This window comes from Vipera berus (genome assembly GCF_964194415.1).
Source record: "Vipera berus genome assembly, chromosome: 1".
Taxonomy (NCBI): domain Eukaryota; kingdom Metazoa; phylum Chordata; class Lepidosauria; order Squamata; family Viperidae; genus Vipera; species Vipera berus.
The window spans coordinates 91676762-91696703 of NC_138202.1; the positions used below are offsets into that span (position 1 = coordinate 91676762).

General features: G+C 39.7%; 1 protein-coding gene across 1 annotated transcript in view; it reads left to right on the plus strand.

The window, feature by feature from the left end:
• The first annotated feature begins 1753 nt into the window (after positions 1 to 1753).
• ANO3 (anoctamin 3) overlaps positions 1754 to 19942 on the plus strand; it is a 247250-nt gene continuing 229061 nt past the window's right edge. Inside the window, exon 1 of the mRNA XM_081329964.1 lies at positions 1754 to 2135. Within this exon, the coding sequence (XP_081186090.1) occupies positions 1982 to 2135 (154 nt within the window). The 5' untranslated portion in view covers positions 1754 to 1981. The remainder of the gene's footprint in view (positions 2136 to 19942) is intronic.

A 19942-nucleotide genomic window follows, 5' to 3' on the forward strand; every position in this document is an offset into this window, starting at 1 on the left:
ATTCCCGCCGGCTGGATTAGCCAATCCTGAGGCTGTGCAGTTGTATACAGAACACTAACTGCTTAACGAATGTAAATCCATCTGAGAGTGATACTGTCTAGCTCACATTGCTCTATTTTATCAAGAAGTAGGCTGTAGTCTACTTTGTCAAATGCCTTACTTTGGTGTTAAGTATCTCTGAGGGCAAGCATCTTCAGAAAACAGAAGTGATACTTCTCCACATAATTTAAATCACATCCAACTTGCTGTTTAATTTTTTTATTAGAAACAACTGCCTAAATTAAAATATAACTTCAAAATTCAGCCCACTTTACCTGCAGACATTGTAGTTATTTCATCTGGAGAAAAAAAAGACTTCCTTGTAGAAAGACGTGACCTGGGAACAGGGATGACCTTGTACTTACAATCAGAATGGTTCAAAGGGGCAGAGACTGTCTCAATTTCAAGAATTCCTTGCCTTAATGAAGCACATCCGAATCATTCAGCGTTTCTGGTTAGTGTTTCACAAGGACTGAAAAGTTAACTTTCCAGAACTTCTCATGCAATGTTTCATTGTCACCAGCAGGTGGCCCCCTCAGCACTATTGATTCACATTTTTAAAAAGTGAGCAGAATTCAAATAGAGCTAGAAAAAATAATGCTTTTCTTCTGTAATGCATCTTTATGCCTGCAGAATATAGGAGAAGAAGGAGAGAGCATTAAATATATATAGGTCAAGCTAAAGGTTCCCCTGCACATGCGTGCTAGTCGTTTCCAACTCTAGGGGCCGGTGCTCATCTCCGTTTCAAAGCCGAAGAGCCAGCATTTGTCCGAGGACGTCCCCGTGGTCATGTGGCCGGCATGACTAGACGCCAAAGGCGCACGGAACGCTGTTACCTTCCCACCATAGTGGTCCCTATTTTTCTACTTGCATTTTTACGTGCTTTCAAACTGCTAGGTTGGCAGAAGCTGGGACGAGTAACAGGCACTCACTCTGTTACGCAGCACTCAGGATTCAACCTGCCAAACTGCCGATCTTCTGCTCAGCATCCTAACCCACTGAGCCACCGCGTCCTATATATATATATATATAATGCTCTCTCCTTCCTCAGCTATCAAATTTATTGTTAGTACAGGACAGTTTTCAAATAATCATTTAGTATTGGTTACTTATTGGGCTAGCTTGGCTTTTAAACAAGTTATATAGAACTATGAACCCTTACACTAATTGACTAAATCATCAAACAGTCCTTTTGGAGCTGAATCTATTTTAATGCAAGACAAAGTGCATCAGAGGTCAGGAAAATCATGTATAAGAAAGTATTTGTGTCTGTTTGATATCAACCAGCATTTTTTTTAAAAAAAGTGAATTAGACACAGTGACATCTTTTTTGCCTAAGCTGTTAAAAGGCACCGGTACTAATTTACTATCCTAGCTTTATAGCTTTCTTAAGCAGGGGTTCATTTTTGATTTGAAGTCTCTCAGTGCAAATGTCCCAGGAGGGAAGGGAAGTTTGTAATAATTAGCTTCCACTTTTCAAGTTCTTCCTGCAACGTAGAATCCACTTGTTTTCATTGGTATGGTTAAGTCCCTCCCAACTCAACAAATGTGAACTGAAATATGAATTAGAACTAAAACAAAGTTATTAAGAGCAGATCCTAGCAGGCATACAGATGTCTCCACTTATCCTGTTTATTGCTTTTGCAGCTGCACAGAAGGACCATAACACTTCTTTTACACAAGTGCAGAAGAACTTTTTAAAGAAATAGGGGAGGTTTTTTTCCTCCCCCTCTTAAAACCTGGAAAAACTAGGAAATCCAGAGCCTGCATCTATTTTACTGGAATTGGTGACTCTGGCATTTTGTAAGCAAGTGACAGTTTTCCTGAATTAATCAAAGGATATTTTGTTCCCAAGTTTTTAGTCTACAAGCAAACTGGACCAGCTGGTGTCACTTCACCTTAACCAGTAGATACCTCAATTTTTTAAGTACATTGGACTGAAATGTCAGTTGAGAAAATTGAACTGGGCATTTTATCTCCAGAAGAAGCGGATGGCAGATGTGCTTCACAGCCCGACCTTAATGAGACCAAATTCAGCAGTCCACATGTGGATTGGCACAAGTACGAACTTTGTTCTTCAGTCTCTTTACCCAGTGGTAAGCACCTCACTTTATATTTTATTTTGGAGTCCCATCTTGCGTCTAATGATGGATCAATATGTAGACTTAAATATATAGTAGGCTTTTGACTTTCAGCACTGATGGCTGTCAAAACAGATATAAGCTAGCCATAAGATCATAACTGAATAATTGCAGAATTTATATCTTGTGAAATCTGTTTTATTTAAATGGCCACATTTTAAATATATTTATGGGAACTGTACAAATCTTAATTCCAGTTCAATGAATGCAGTTGACCTGTATTTGCTTAGAGCTTTTTCCCATTATGCAATATTCATGCTGTTTTAATTGGTGGATGGTGATTCACCCTAGTGATGTTAACTCTTCCAATTAAAAAAAATAATGTGCTTCTTTGGTAATAGCTGGTTTCCATCTACAGAAGGTATTTCTTTGGCACTTTAAAGAGAAAAGAAGGGAGCTAATCATGAACAAAATAAGGTTATTCACATTGCTGTTTTGTATATTTTCAAATGAGATGTCATTGCATCTATGTGTTTATGGCACAAGACATATTCTTTGTTCTCTGTGATTATAAGTCTGGTCTTCGCATGCAACAGTATAATCCTGTTGATACATGCTCAGATGTAATTCCCAATGAGTTCAGTAGAACATATGGTTGAATGTACATTAACACTAACGTCTTGCAAACCAAGGAAGGGATACTATAGGTCTTTCAAATTGTAAAGTTCCATCAATATTTGTAATTTAAACTCATGCCTTGACTAATTTATATAATAAATTTCTTAATCTTGATGATACCACACAGCGCTTTGTTTTGACACAGGTGGCCTGATATATATATATATATATATATATATATATATATATATATATATATATATATATATATATATATATATATATATATATATATATATATATATATATATATATATATATATATATATATGTGTGTGTGTGTGTGTGTGTGTGTGTGTGTGTGTGTGTGTGTGTGTGTGTGTGTGTGTGTACATGCATATGTGGGTATGGGGGTGTCTATATGACTTACCAGACTATATCCTGCCAGAGTATTGTATCGTATTCACACATTAGTAATTGAATTTCTTGTCCATATATGCTGCCTCATTCATTCTTACATTAATGACTTGTCCTCCACAATTTCCAGCATGTTGCAAATAAGAAGGAATATAGAAAGGATAATTTTCAAAAGGAAATGGAGAATTGCAAATATTCGACACTCAGTTCTGCCCAGCTTGTAATTGTCATGCCCAACATTGGTGTCCAAATGGTCATCTAAGAGCAGTTTTAAGAACTGTCTTGAAAATATGCACTGGAACAAATTCTTATTGAAGATTCATTGAAGTTAATACCCTGAAGGAATTGTTTTTACTTGCAAAACCTCTTGGATCATCTTATTTATTACCGTAATTATGTCTGTTTGTTAGCTGTTTTGCAAACCAAGATTAAATCCAAGACCCTATTAAATACAATGTTTAAAAAAACAAGGATACAAAGGACAATTCCTGTCTACAAGGAAGACTTTGAAAAATATCATACATTTTGTTTGTGCTCATAGGTATACAATTCTTCAAATTCTACTCAGTGTTTTCAAGGCGCGGTTACTGAGAGACATAAAATGGTTCATACCTGGTTCAGTATTGCATTGAGATTTTCTTTGCTGTAATAGGAAGTTTATTTCATGATGTATGTCATCTCATTTGCTTCATAGGAGATATCTGCAACTGACTTAGGTTTGCGCTTGATGTATAATCACTTGTTACATGACACCTGAATGCAAGCAGTGTTTTATTTACATCTAGTGGGGAAAGGAACAGTCTCAATGGAATAAGAAATAATTCTAAAGCATAATTAGCACCTGCTTATGAAAAATCTCAAACAGTATAGAAAGGCTGTGAGTTGCTTCAGTTACCCTGTGACTTGTCCAAGTACTGTTGTTGGGTCATTTTCTCACTTCTTTGTTTTTTTCTCTTTAAATAACAAGTAGCCCTTGACTTACAGCCACACTTAAGCACAACACTTCTACTGCTAAGCAAGACAGTGAAGTGAATTTTGCCCCATTCTGCAACCACAGTTTGTTAAGTGAATCACTGCAATTGTTAAGTTAGTAACACAGGTAAAGGTAAAGGTAAAGGTTCCCCCGCACATGCGTGCTAGTCGTTTCCGACTCTAGGGGCCGGTGCTCATCTCCGTTTCAAAGCCGAAGAGCCAGCGCTTGTCCGAGGACGTCTCCGTGGTCATGTGGCCGGCATGACTAGACACCAAAGGCTCACGGAACGCTGTTACCTTCCCACCGTGGTGGTCCCTATTTTTCTACTTGCATTTTTACGTGCTTTCGAACTGCTAGGTTGGCAGAAGCTGGGACGAGTAACAGGCGCTCACTCTGTTACGCGGCACTCGGGATTCGACCCGCCAAACTGCCGACCATCTGATCGACAAGCTCAGCGTCCTAACCCACTGAGCCACCGCGTCCCTTATAGTAACACAATTGTTAAGTAAATCTGGCTTCCCATTGACTTGGCTTGTTGCAAAAGAGGATCACATAACCCCAGCTCTTTGAAACCATCATGGCCAAGCATCCAGATTTTGATAGCTTGACCATGGGGATATCATGTGAAAACAACCATAACTCACTTTTTAGTGCTGTTGTAATGGATCATTTAAATCTAACAGTAAAGTGATTAATTTCTGTAATATATGCATAATGGCAATTAAAACTGCCTATTAATTCATATGACTTGGTAATGAATAGGTAGATCTAACCGATCTGGCATTGCAACATTAGGAAAACCAATAGAAAATTCTAAAGCATTTGAGTCTTTGGTACATTTCTGCTGCCCTCTAAAGGTAAAGGTAAAGGTTCCCCTGCACATGTGTGCTAGTCGTTTCCAACTCTAGGGGCCAGTGCTCATCTCCGTTTCAAAGCCGAAGAGGCAGCGCTTGTCCGAGGATGTCTCCGTGGTCATGTGGCTGGCATGACTAGACACCAAAGGTGCATGGAATACTGTTACCTTCCCACCGTAGTGGTCCCTATTTTTCTACTTGCATTTTTATGTGCTTTCGAACTGCTAGGTTGGCAGAAGCTGGGACAAGTAACAGGCACTCACTCTGTTATGCGGCACTAGGGATTCAACCCGCCAAACTGCTGACCTTCTGATCAACAAGCTCAGCATCCTAACCCACTGAGCCACTGCATCCCAATCTGCTGCCCTCTAGTGAGCTTCTATTTTTTTATATCTCAGCTCTTGTTGTCTTAGAATAGATTTATAGAATAGAATAGAACAATTTTCATGTTAATAAGGGTATTTGAATAAACCAGGGGTAGGCAACCTCGGCTCTTTTATGACTCATGGACTTCAACACCCAGAATTCCTGAGTCAGCATAGCTGACTCAGGAATTCTGGGAGTTGAAGTCCATGAGTCATAAAAGAGCCAAGGTTGCCTACCCCTGGAATAAACCATAGAAATTTCAGGGCCTACTGTTCTCTCTTAACTGCTATAATGCATTCTGTGTCCTTACTTCCTGTTTCTCCTTCTAATTTTGTCATGTGGCTGCTGCTGATTTTATTTCAAAACACCATCACATTGTTATACTTAATGCACGTACTAACTTAATTTTTAATGGTTGCTTTTTTGATATGCATAATTGCTGATCATTTCTCAGTGTCCAGAGCTGTAATTTTAAAATCTTTGTTTGTGAAAGTTATTCTAAAGTTGGCTTTCAAGGTGGTCCATGGATCACAAGAAAGAGTTTAATCTTGAACAGACAATTATGTGTATTTCTCCTTGTATACAATGCCAGTGGGTTGTCAGCCAGTGGGCTTATTAAGAGTGGCCCACTCCCACTTTGGTTGGTGACAAGTTTATCTTCTGCCTCCCTTCTGTAGCATAGAATTTTGCTCATCAGGTTGCTCAAGTTTGTCAAGTCTTGCTTCTACACAACATCTGGCCAACTGGGACCCCTTCTGGAAGGAAAGGTGAAGACCTGGAGGTGCTTAAGTTCACTGAGGGTCTCCAAAATCTCTGGTATTGTCTCTTGACAGTGTGGCACTGCCCCTGAAAGAACATGTCAGCAACTTCAGAGTCTTCCTGTGACTGCAACTATTGCTCAGTGGGCAAGTGTAAACTGGGCCTTTGGGTCAGTTCTATTGCAGAAAAAGCACTAATTGATGGATGGATGGATGGATTGACTGATTGATTGAACTTATATGGCTACCTAGCTTACATGCAATCATTTTAAACAGACCACAACAAAACCAATAAAACCACAAAGAAATCATTGTGTCACTCTTACTAATGAGTATAAATGTCTCTGTCTATTCAATACGGCATTGATTGGGTTTGTTTTCATTATTATATTTAGATTTGATTATCATGGACTTTTCATTGCATTATTTTATGGATGTAGTATAAGCCACTGAAAATATTTTCAACTGCAGCAGGTATATGTTTAATAAATGCCATTGCCCAGCTTTGAAAAGTGAAGAGGGAACAAATGTGGAATTGCTGCTAAAATTTGGCTACATTCTGTCCAAGAGTTCATCCAAGTGGCTTATTGTAACATACTTTATTAAATCTCATCCCTGGGCTTCTGTCCAGATTTCTCCAGATCTTCTGCTCAGCATGGGATATGATCAGACAAAGCACCCATTAAACAATGTGTAGCAAACACAGAATGCCAATTGGATCTAGCCAGGTCCATAGCCTTTATCTCTCTCTCTGTCTCTCTGTCTCTCTGTCTCTCTCTCTGTCTCTCTCTCTGTCTCTCTCTCTCTCTCTGCATATGTATATGTATATGTATATGTATATGTATGTATACTATATATGTATATATAGTTTGTCACATACGAACCTTTATGGTCCCCTAAACCCATATATTGCTACTACATCTTCTTTTTGATTCCCTTTAGACAATTTATTTTATGAACATTTTTTAAAAAAAAGCTTTTTATTATTTTAGGATCTGATGTACCTTTTATGCTTTTTAATTATCCATACCTCAAACACCATAAGCTTGTCTATGACCATAATAAGGATTTATTTTGATTTGATTTAAACATGTTTTATTATTTATATATTACTTTTGTATGTCATTCATTCATAAGCCTTCCCAGAAGATCAGGTGGTCCCCAAATGTGTACCAGGCACAATTGAGTCCAACCTGACATACAGTGATATATTACTATTAAAACGTGAAATTACTTAGCTTGGTAAAGTGTTGTTTGTGTGAACAGAAACTGTGACTGACAATCTCACTACTTTCAAAATGAGATTAACTTCTAAAAGCACTGTATATATACATACATTTTAAAAAATTCTACTCCTTAGAAATTTTGGTTTAGCTCCATGTATTCTTTTACTTTTATTGGCTACTTATTGTTTCAGGTAATGATAACTAATGGACCATCTTCCATTTAGAGTGGTGAATAGGAAGCATCTTTCACAGAAAGATTTTTTGTGATGTTACTTATGTCTCATATAACATAATTCATCTGGTAACCTACTCCACTTTGATCCCACTTTGGGGCTTAGCTTCTCTAGGTATAGTTAACCACACACCTTTTGTAAAAAATAACCCATACCATTTCGGTACTACTAAATTAGTAATCATCATATCCATTGGCAGGAAGAAGGCTAACAAACCTGCCACAATTGGAACTTTTAGGGTTGAGCATTATAATTGCTACTATTTCAGTTAATTTCAAAGAGCCTTCTGTTCTCTTAGTGTGCCTGGCTGAGGAATTCTGGGAGTTGAATTCCACAAGTCATAAATGGGTCAGGTTTGAAGACCCCTGACTTAGCAGATCTTTGTATCATTTATTATACGTGTTTTTATCTTAAAGGGTCCCTCTCTATAAAATAGGCTCTTTGCCAGAGATAATTGAAAGCTCACACAGAGATTTGACACGCTGAGTCACTGCCCTCTGCTCTCGTGGTTCTTGGCTTATGTACTCACATGGCAAAAATTGGATGGAAACTAATCTGGATATAGAAGTCCAATATTTCCCAAGGGTATAGTATATCTTGCCTGCTCTTCCTCCTTCTGATGAGTTATTTACTTTTAAGTTAGGAGACTGTTATACAAATCCTAGTCTATTTAAAGAGCAAATGTCCAGTGATTTATAGCTGTACAGAACAGGTTGGCATAATTTGGTTATACTACACAGTATAATAGATAAAGATAAATTTTCTCAGAGCAAAATATGACTGATACATGCAACTCTCTAATTTCACCACACAACTTACTATATTAAATTAATGGACTGTACCAAAAATGTTGTGTGTGACTAAATCAGTAAATGAGTTGCTTCAGAGCAGATTCCCTGTTGCCTTTCCTATTATCTCTTGTTCAGTCAGCCTGGATTTCTTTTGTGTCTACGTTTTTCAAATGCTTTACCTCTCACTTTATTTAAGCCCTTTCTTGTCTTGGGGGAATGCTTAATGGTCTATGCTGGAAGTCATAAATTAAGCTAATTTCCATTCATCTCACTACACATAATGATACGTATTCCATGTTGGTAGTGGGACTTCTGGAAGCTAATTCCATGAAATAGTAAGAATACTCTTGCGCTGTAATTAGAAAGGTCTACAGTGATGAACTAATGTACAGTGTTGAAATGAATCAGCAGAGTATTTTTGCACAACAGATGGTTCAGTGCTGATTCTAACATGAGAATTTACCAATCTCAAAGAATCACTCTTGCAAAAAAGGGATTATGTACCTTGCCATAATTCTGAATGATAATCACTTTCCTCTGCGGTGATTTCCAGGCATTAAAATCCTCTCTCTCTGAATAAAAATCCCTACTCTGTATAAAGTTTTCTCTCTCTTTTCTGCAAGAAACATCTGCAAATTAGGGGAAAAGATGCTGGACAAGAAAGTTTGCATTCCAAACATGTTTTCCTTGGGAAAGCTCAACAGATGAGATTGGTCATGGTATCTGAAGTTTGACTGATCATCAGACTTATGTTGGGAAAGACATTTTCTCAGTTGTCTCTGGAAGTGAATGAATTGCTTCTTGTAGGACTAGACTACTGAAATAGCAGGGGTCTTCAAACTTGGCCTTTTATGACTCATGGACTTCAACTCCCAGAATTTCTCAGCTAGGCACACTGGCTGAGGAATTCTGGGAGTTGAAGTCCATGAGTCATAACAGGGCCAAGTTTGAAGACCCCTGGCCTATAGTATATCTATACAGAGTGCCTAAAAATGCCTTGCTCTTGGGCATTTTAATAAATGAAGTTAGACTAACTAGTACCAGGGACAGAGCTTTCATTTTGGTGATGCCTTCCTTTGCAGCTCTCTTCTGCAGTAAATGAGGGTGGCTTCTTCATCCATTCCAATCCTATTTCTTTTAATTAATTCTGGAATTATTTCATTTCACTTTGTGCCTGACAATTGTGAAAGGTTGCAATTAAGTTCATTTGTCTTTTTGAATGGGACTTTATACACTAGCAGCAGAAAGGTAAAGATGCCCCAAAAAGGAATGCATGAATGACAAAATGGTAAAATAAATAAACACTTTGAAAGATTCATATAATTGAGTCTTTTTTAAAAAAATGTTACTTATATCTTTTTATTTATAATGAACATTTTTAGCTCCTTTGGGGAAGATACCTTGGAACAAATTATTTGTGTTGCAAAATAACAGTGTAGAAAGCAGAGCGTTATAAATAAAGAGGAGTCTAAAAAGTCTAAATATTTTTTTTAAAAAAAGAATTTGGCTGCCTGTTCGTCTCCACTGGCAAGTGTGAACAACGCTGTTTTACTTAAAACTCCATTCTATCTGACATCATATAGCCTAAAAGTAGACATTTACACAAATGTTGCTAATTAGGCCTCTATTTATCATGTTTACTTTTTTCTGTACCCTCCTCAAACTCGCCACAAGAAAGAGTCAGATAATAAGGTCAAATGCCTTTAAAGATAACACATTTCTCAGTCTCTGTGTTTTATGATTTAGGCAGACTCAAAATTGACTTTAACAAGGTGGTGTTGAAAAAGATTGTCATACATAAGCAATCACTTGGTGTTTTTTTATTATTCTGCATTAACTTAGGTCAGGAGAAAAAGACAAATTAAAGATATAGGAATAAAAATGGCATTCTTCAAATTAAGGGAACTTTGCACCGATGATTCTTAAGAATCAATTTTAAAATCAGTACAATTTGATAATCAAACATGTGTCAAGGGTTAATGTGATAGCAAAGTTTGCATATGACACTAAATGACTGGGCTACGCAAAGCTATGGAAGGCTGCTTTGATTTGTCAATACTTTAGCCAAGAGATTCACAAACTGAAGTAGGAAACAACTTGGATGCAATGAAATGAAACAGGTAGGTTTAAGTAATTCAAGCCTGGCAATGTGCTTTGCAAGTTTGATGGTTTTTATGATATTTTAGGGTAGTTAAAATATAGAATAATGAAACTTAATTTCCATGTAGAAATTGAGTCTAATGGGCTCCCTGGCACTGACATGAGAAGGTAGTCAATCAGTTTTATTATATATTTGATTTATTCTGGAGTGGCAAAGCTTACACTACATTAGGCTTCACTTTCTCTTCATTTTCTACATCCAACCTCAAACCTTCACTTTGTTCTCTTTTTTGTTAATGGAACAAGTGGAATTCTTGTGCTACCTTGTCAACAAGTGGAAGTTTATCCTTGTTCTCAGTTGTCCCACTGGTATCTCAAGGCTGGCCACTTCAGCATAAGTCCTGGGGTCAAAAATTTCCTTTCAGTACTGGGATGGATTTAAAGTCTATCAGCAGTGAGTGGAAGTCAGATGAATACAGGTGTTGGCTCCGCTGTTTGTTTACTTCTTTAAGAATGGGTTTGGCAAGGAAATTAATGCTATTTTTTCCATGCTCATTTCTTTTTCTGTATCTTACATGGTTCTGGGATATTATATCTCATTGTCCCAGCCTGCTTTTTGTGGTGACTAAATTAGAGTATGGTCAGTGGAAGGCAAGATTTCATGTTTGCTAATGTGCTCTGTCCAACCTGGCAAGCCACAGAAGCCAATGAATGAAGTAGTTCTCTCCATGAAGGAACAAACTTTTCATCATCCCAAATCACCCAATGACCATAGATAAAAAAAATCCTAACATTTACAAAAACAAATCTATGGTCAATATCATGCCAAGCCCTGCATCCCAAGAAGGCAAATAAAATAGGAAAAACATACTTTTCATAATTCCTGCATTGATTCAATCTGTGTCATTCAGATTGATAGTTTGGAAGTTACTGTCAGGTCCTCAGTTTAGGTATTCCATAACGGAGGTCCAAATGGAATATTTCATGTTTTTATTATTGCGAAACTTTGATTATATGCAAAACTAGGCAGGGTTAATGTCCTATGAAGCAGGGGTGTCAAACCTTGGCAATTTTAAAACTAGTGGACTAGTGGAGAAGCATCAACATGTCTAAAGTAAGAAGTTGCTTCACTGAGGGTGTGGTGAGAGAATGGGTTGAACATAGCAGACATGTTAGATCCTTTATGGTGGGGGTGTCCAACTTTGGCAGCTTCAAATCTACTGGACTTAAAGTGCCAGAATTTCCCTGTCAGCATGTGTTGAAGTCCACAAGTTGGACAACCCCACCATAAAGGATCTAACATGTCTGCTATGTTCAACTCATTCTCTCAGCACACCCTCAGTGAAGCAACTTCTAACTTTAGACATGTTGATGCTTCTCTGTTAAAACCTATGACCATTTGTTCTAATCATCATCCCCCCAGTGAGGGGGGTTGTGGAGCTTGTGTACTCTGAGGAAGATGAGAGCTATGCCAGAGGTTCAGTCACACTGGACAGGTCTCATCAGAGGAGTCAGACAAAGAGTGTCTCTCCCATAAAAAATATGGTGAGACATAAATTTCAGAATGCCATACCAGCTCAGATGTCACCCGGGTTAACAAGGTCCACGCTAGATGTTGGAGTTCCTGGATATCTGGTGAAAAATGGGTTACAGGACTCAGGACTGTTGGCTGTGCAACCAGGGCCAGCAGCTGCAGAACTACTGGAAGAAAAGGTGTTCGCCCATCACAAATACACAGTGATTGAAAACAAAGAAATAATGATCTGTTATTACAGATCAACACCAACAAGAAGAGGATATTTAAAACAAATCCACCAGTTCTGGAAAGAACAAAATCCAGAATCAGAAATAACAGAACAAAGACTAGCAGATCAACGGCGATTTATAATACGAAATAAAATATTCACAGAAACAGAATTGGACGAGCTGCAAAGGTTTACCCAGGGCAAAGAAATCAAAGCCTTGCCAGAAGTAATTGAGAATGTAGAGGCAAGCCAGGGGAAGTTGGCAGTGAAGGAATCCAGCAGAGATATACAACTGTTCTCATTTGGAAATCAGTCACCTCTTCCTCAGGAAGAATAAAGCCCTCTAACTAAAGAAATAAAAGAATTGAAACAAAGAATAACTGAGCATCTAGAACAGCACACAAACAACAGAATAAGGCTTCTTGCATTGAAGTTTGTTCCAAAGAAACAGCTAGCACAATCATTAAAAGATGCAAATACTGCAATATCAAGTATAAGCACCAATTCACTGCAAGAAGCAAATCAACTAATATACAGCACAGCTGCAGTTATAACTGAATACCTGGGATGCAAAATCAACAAAGAAGAAAAACAAACAAACACTGCACCACAAAAATGGAAGGTTAGACTAGAAAATAAGATCAGCAAGTTAAGATCACATGCAAGCAAGCTAGAGCAGATGAAAGCAAAGAAGTTGAAGAACAAGAAGACCAAAGAATACCTAATCCAGAAATACCACTTAGAAACAAGGAAGATCAAGGAAGCACTGGAAATAATAAAGCAGCAAATAACAGCTATAGCCAGGAAAATCAGTAGATACAAAGCTCAAATTGCAAATTACAAGCAGAACCTCCAATTTCAATCCAATCAGAAACATTTCTACCAATCCATCAATGGAGAAACTGCAATGAATCAATCAGTACCTGACAAGGAAGAAACAGTGCAGTTCTGGAAGCAGCTATGGGATAACCCAAAGAAACACAACAAGGATGCAGCTTGGTTAAAAGAGGTGGATGCAAATAAAACAGAAGTTGAAATGAAAGAACTAGTAATAACAAAAAAATGGTAGAAAAAAGAGCAAGGAAGATCAAAAATTGGTCAGCACCAGGTGAAGATGAATTGCATGGGTTTTGGTTGAAATATCTAACTATTATATACCCACTCATTACCAAGCTGTTCAACAATATACTATAAGGAGGAGAAATTGAAAAGTGGCTAACAACTGGGAAAACCTACCTAATAATGAAAAATCCAGCAAAAGGGGCAACACCAGGCAACTACAGGCCAATTACCTGCTTACCAACAACTTTCAAATTGCTAACTGGTGTGGTAGCTGATGTAGTATAACAGCATCTAGTTGAAAACAATCTTTTTCCACCCGAACAGAAAGGAAACTGCCCCAATAGAAGAGGAACAAAAGATCAACTCCTAATAGACAAAATGTTCTTGGAAGACTGGATAATCAAGTGCCTAGAAATAACAGGAGTCAGTAGAAACATCAGAAAATTTGTGCAAAGATCGATGGCACAATGGAAGACACAGTTGCAGGTCAATGGTGAAAGACTGGGAGAGGTTAATATCAAGAGAGGAATATTTCAAGGAGATTCATTATCGCCACTTCTATTTGTTATTGCACTGTTTCTTCTGTCAACAATACTGAATAACTCAGGACATGGCTATCAAACATCAAAAACATCTGCCAGACTATCCCACCTCCTTTACATGGATGATCTTAAGCTGTATGGAAAAACATCATCTGAAATAGAACCGCTGCTGAACACTGTTCGTATATATAGCCAAGATATTGCAATGGAGATTGGCTTGAACAAATGTGCCACACTTACTCTCAAACAAAGAAAAATAGTGAAAACTGAAGGAATCAAGATGCCACACGAAAATAACATTAAAAGTCTGGATAAGGAAGATTACTACAAATACTTGAGTATCTTTCAAGCTGACAACATCAAGCACACTGAAGTCAAGAAAAAGATTAGAGGTGAATACATCAAGAAAGTAAAGAAGATCTTAAAGTCCAAACTCAATGGAGGAAATACCGTGAAGGCAATCAACACCTGGGCAATTCCAGTCATTAGAAACACAGCTGGAATAGTGGACTGGACTCAAGCAGAAATAAAAGAAATTGATAGAAAGACCAGAAAAATAATGACAATGAATCATGCCCTTCATCCACACAGTGACATTGACGGACTCTTTCTACCAAGGCAAATTGGTGGGTGTGGAATGTTGCAAGTACATCAGATGGTTGAAGAAGAAGAAAAAATGGTTTTGGAAGAATATCTGAAAGACAATGATGAAGATGCACTGAAATTAGCATTTCAGGAAGGCTTACTGACTACTGGAGAGACCAAACTGGCCAACAAGAAAGACCAAATGAAGAACAGAATAGAGGCATGGGAAGACAAAACACTACATGGCCAGTACATAAAAAAAAATAGCTGGGAAAGCAGATAATAACAAGACCTGGCAATGACTAAGAGAAGGAAAGTTGAAGAAAGAGACCGAGGGACTAATTCTGGCTGCACAAGATCAAGCCTTAAGGACAAATGCATACAAAGTCAAAATTGAGAAGACAGCAACAGACAGTAAGTGCCGCCTATGCAAAGAAGCTGAAGAAACAGTGAACCACCTGGTAAGCTCCTGCAAGAAAATCGCACAGACTGACTGCAAGCAGCGGCATGACAAAGTAGCAACAGCAACAACAACAACAATAAAATAATAATAATAATAATAATAATAATAATAATAATAATAATAATAATAATAATAATAATAATAATAATAATAATAATAATAATAATAATAATAATAATAATAAAGTTGGAAGGGACCTTGGAGGTCATCTAGTCCAACCCCCTGCTCAGGCAGGAAACCCTATACCATTTCAGACAAATAGCTATCCAGTCTCTTCTTAAAAACTTCCAGTGTTGGAGCATTCACCACTTCTGGAGGCAGGTTGTTCCACTGGTTAATTGTTCTAACTGTCAGGAAATTTCTCCTTAGTTCTAGGTTGCTTCTCTCCTTGATTAGTTTCCATCCTTTGCTTCTTGTCCTGCCTTCAGGTGCTTTGGAGAATAGCTTGACTCCACTCCCTCTTCTTTGTGGCAGCCCCTGAAATATTGGAACACTGCTATCATGTCACTCCTCATCCTTCTCTTCGTTAAACTAGACATAACCAATTCCAGCAACCATTCCTTATTTTTTAGCCTCCAGTCCCCTAATCATATTTGTTGCTCTTCTCTGTACTCTTTCTAAAGTCTCAACATCATTTTACATTGTGGTGACCAAAACTGGATGCAATATTCCAAGTGTGGCCTTACCAAGGCATTGTAGAGTGGTATTAATACTTCACATGATCTTGGTAAATAAATAAATAAATAAATTCTACAAGCAGCTTGAATCAACTCAGTCTATGCTTGAATCTGGAAGCATGGATTCTAGGTTGCTTCTCTCCTTGATTAGTTTCCATCTGTTGCTTCTTGTCCTGCCTTCAGGTGCTTTGGAGAATAGCTTGACTCCACTCCCTTTTCTTTGTGCCAACCCCTGAAATATTGGAACACTGCTATCATGTCACTCCTCATCCTTCTCTTCGTTAAACTAGACATAATGATCCCCGCAAAAAAGTAGGTCTGGGACATGGGGGACGTGCTTTAGGACAGAGGTCCCCAACCTCTTGGGCACCATGGACCAGTTCCGTGGAGAGAGGTTTTTCCGCAGACCATACTGCATGGTTTTGTGTGCTGCCTGCATCCCATGGATGGGGTTTTGCTTGTTTGTGCAGACCGTTTGCTGACATGCCACGGCCTGGTCCTGGTCCACAGACCAGGGGCTGGGGACCCCTGCTTTAGGACCATCATGGAAAGGCTCCATTAAGTTTGCAAGTCGAGGACTATCTGAATGCAGAAAGCAGCACCGTGTGGCTGCAATAGAGGTTGTGTCCCTTTTGTAAAGGTAGCCTTGAGTTGTTAGCGACAGCTGTTCATTTAATGCAATTTACTGAAGAGAAGGACGAGGGGTGACGTGATAGCAGTTATTCCAGTATTTGAGGGGCTGCCCCAAAGAAGGAGTCAAGCTATTTTCCAAAGCGCCTGAAGGCAGGACAAGAAGCAACGGATGGGAACTAATCAAGGAGAGAAGCAACCTAGAACTAAGGAGAAATTTCCTGACAAAACAATTAACAAGTGGAACAACCTGCCTCCGGAAGTGTTGAATGCTCCAACAATGGAAGTTTTTAAGAAGAGTCTGGACAGCCATTTGTCTGAAATGGTATAGGGTTTCCTGCCTGAGCAGGGGGTTGGACTAGATGACCTTCAAGATCCCTTCCAATTTTATTATTATTATTGTTATTGTTATTCCATTCAAAGCATGGACTTGAATCAAATAATACCATCTTTACCTCTTGAATCTCTATTTCAAATCAAATCCCGCTTGTCGGGATATAATGCTGAGTTGTATTATTCTGTTTTGGTTTTGTTCATCATTAATGATTATTAATCCCCTTCATGGATTACTGCCTTGTCGTGGCGAAGGGGCTTGCGTAATTCAATGAAGCTATGAGCTATGCCATGCAGGGCCACCCAAGACAGACAGGTCATAGCAGAGAGTTCTGACAAAATGTGAGAGAGAAGGAAATTGCAAACCACAGTACCAAAAGGAAAAAAAGATATGACGCTGGAAGATGAGCCCCTCAGGTCGGAAGACATCCAATATGCTACTGGGGAAGAGCAGAGGGCTAGTACTAGTAGCGCCAGAAAGAATGAAGCGACTGGGCCAAAGCCAAAAGGACGCTCAGCTGTGGATGTATCTGGTGGTGAAAGGAAAGTCTGATGCTGTAAAGATTTTTTTTTCATAGGAACCTGAAATGTAAGATCCATGAATCAAGGAAAGCTGGATGTGGTCAAACAAGAAATGACAAGACTGAACATCGACATCTTAGGAATCAGAGAACTAAAATGGACAAGAATGGGTGAATTGAATTCAGATGACCATCAGGTATACTACTGTGGACAAGAATCCCTCAGAAGAAATGGAGTAGCCTTCATAGTCAATAAAAGAGTAGGAAAAGCAATACTGGGATACAATCCCCAAAATGACAGAATGATCTCAGTTCGAATCCAAGGCAAACCATTCAATATCACAGTAGTCCAAGTCCATGCTGAAGAGGATGAAATTGACCGGTTCTATGAAGGCCTACAGCACCTTATAGAACTAACACCAAAAAATAATGTCCTTATCATCATGGGGGATTGGAATGGTAAAGTAGGAAGCCAAAAGATAACCAGAATAACAGGCAAGTTTGGCCTTGAAGTACAAAATGAAGCAGGGCACAGGCTGATAGAATTTTGTCAAGAGAATACGATGGTCATAGCAAACACTCTTTTCCAACAACCCAAGAGACGGCTCTACACATGGAAATCACCAGACGGTCAACACAGAAATCAGATTGACTATGTGTTCTGCAGCCAAAGATGGAGAAGCTCTATACAGTCAGTAAAAACAAGACTAGGAGCTGAGTGTGGCTCAGACCATGAGCTTCTCATTGCAAAATTTAGGCTTAAACTGAAGAAAGTAGGGAAAAGCACTAGGCCACTCAGGTAGGAATTAAATCATATCCCTGTTGAATATACAGTAGAGTTGACTAATAGATTTAAGGAATTAGATCTGATAGAGTGACTGAAGAACTATGGACAGAGGTTTGCAACATTGTACAAGAGGTAGCAACTAAAACCATTCCAAAGAAAAAGAAATGCAAGAAAGCAAATGGCTGTCTGAGGAAGCTTTGCAAATAACTGAGGTAAGGAGGGAAGCGAAAGGCAAGGGAGAAAAAGAAACATACATCCAATTGAATGCAGAATTCCAGAGAATAGCTAGAATAGATAAGAATGCCTTCTTAAATGAACAGTGAAAAGAAATAGAAGAAAACAATAGAATAGGGAGGACTAGAGCTCTCTTCAAGAAAATTGGAGAGATGAAGGGAACGTTTCATGCAAAAATGGGCATGATAAAGGACCAAAATGGCAGGGACCTAACAGAGGCAGAAGAGATTAAGAAGAGGTGGCAAAATTACACAGAAGAACTATACAAGAATGAGCTTAACATCCCTGATAACCATGATGAGGTAGTCACTGACCTTGAGCCAGACATCTTTGTAGTGTATGCTGGCATAGCATACACGTGTGGCAGCTGAATAAGGAGGCGCAGAGCTGGACAGCTCCGTGCAGGAACAGTGTTTGGCGGGAAAGCCGGATTTAAAGGGATTGGCTGCCCAGCCGGCGGGAAACCTGAGTTTAAACCTATTGGCCAGGCATTCACCTGGTCTGGTATAAATAAGGCAGGTAACCTTTGTTCCTCAGTTCTGGACCACGTTTCCTCCTAATAAAGTCATTGCACACCTGAAGTCTGAGTCTCTCTGATTCCCGAACCGAGACAACAATTGGTGACGAAGGTGGGATCCTGTTCTGAAGGGCGGTAGGACACCCTGTCTGGCTGGGGAATCGTCGCCTGAATCGGAACAGGATTGATCGGATCGCTCGTGATGTCTCAGGACGGTCAGGCTCCCATGGCTCAGGTCGGTCAAGCTCCCTTGGCACCGGTCGGGTTAGCTCCCGTTTTCAATAGCACCCAGCCCGAAGAATGGGAAGCGTTCGTGGGGCAGCTAGAGTTTTACTTCATAGTAAACCACATCACTGAGGACAGGATAAAGGTGGCCGCCCTACTCAGCTCATGCGGAAAGGACATTTATATACTGGCAGTGGGTCTGTGTTCACCCATGGCCATTGGGGAGGTGAAATACGATGACCTCATTGACAAACTGAATCAGCACTTTAACCCGCACATGTCGGAAATGGCATGGACGTTTTAGTTTGTAAAGAGGAACCAGCTGCCGGGTGAACCAGGGTCAGCATTCATGGCTGCAGTCCGACAGGTGGCTCACCTTTGCAACTTTGACAATTTAGAAAGGAGGTTGCAGGACAGAATCGCCTTTGGCCTCAGAGACCGGAAACTGAGGCAGAAGCTGCTGGCCAGACCAGGTCTGACTCTCAAGCAAGTTCAGGAGGAAGTACTGGCATGGAAGTTAGCTGAGAAGCCAGAGCCGACTGAGACCAACTGAGGCAATCAGAGTATCACTGTCCATCAGACACACGGGGCTGGAGGGAGCAGCACAGGTGATCTGGAGATGGAGGTGGGTGCACTACAGCTCAGAGCCCCCCACCCGATGGGACAGCGTGATAGCCCAAGGGGTTAACGGACCACAGCTGCGGCCAACGGCCAGGACAGGAAATGCTTTGGTTGTAAGTGCAGCTCGACCAAGCAGAAATGTGGCGGTTGTGGGGGGAACCATCATCGTTCCGCCTGCAAGTTCAGAACGGCCAAATGTCGAGTGTGTGGTAAGACGGGACACATCACATCCGTTTTCTGGAGCCGGAGTCGGGACATGCTGCATGAGGTGGATGCTGAAGCTCACCTGGCGTCAGGTACTGGGGCTCTGAAACACATCGTGTCCATCAGCCACACAGAGAGCAGAGGGGTGGTGTGTAATATGGGGGCTCGTCAACCACTCACCCCCAAAATTAAGCTAGTGGTGCAGCTCCAAGGGGGACTCCGGCTCCGCTGTCTCAGTCATTTCGTACGAGACCTATAAGTTAATTTGCAGCCGGAGTGGCCAGCGGGTTCCCCTGAGACCATTTAGCATCACCCTCACCGATATTCAGAATTCCCCAAT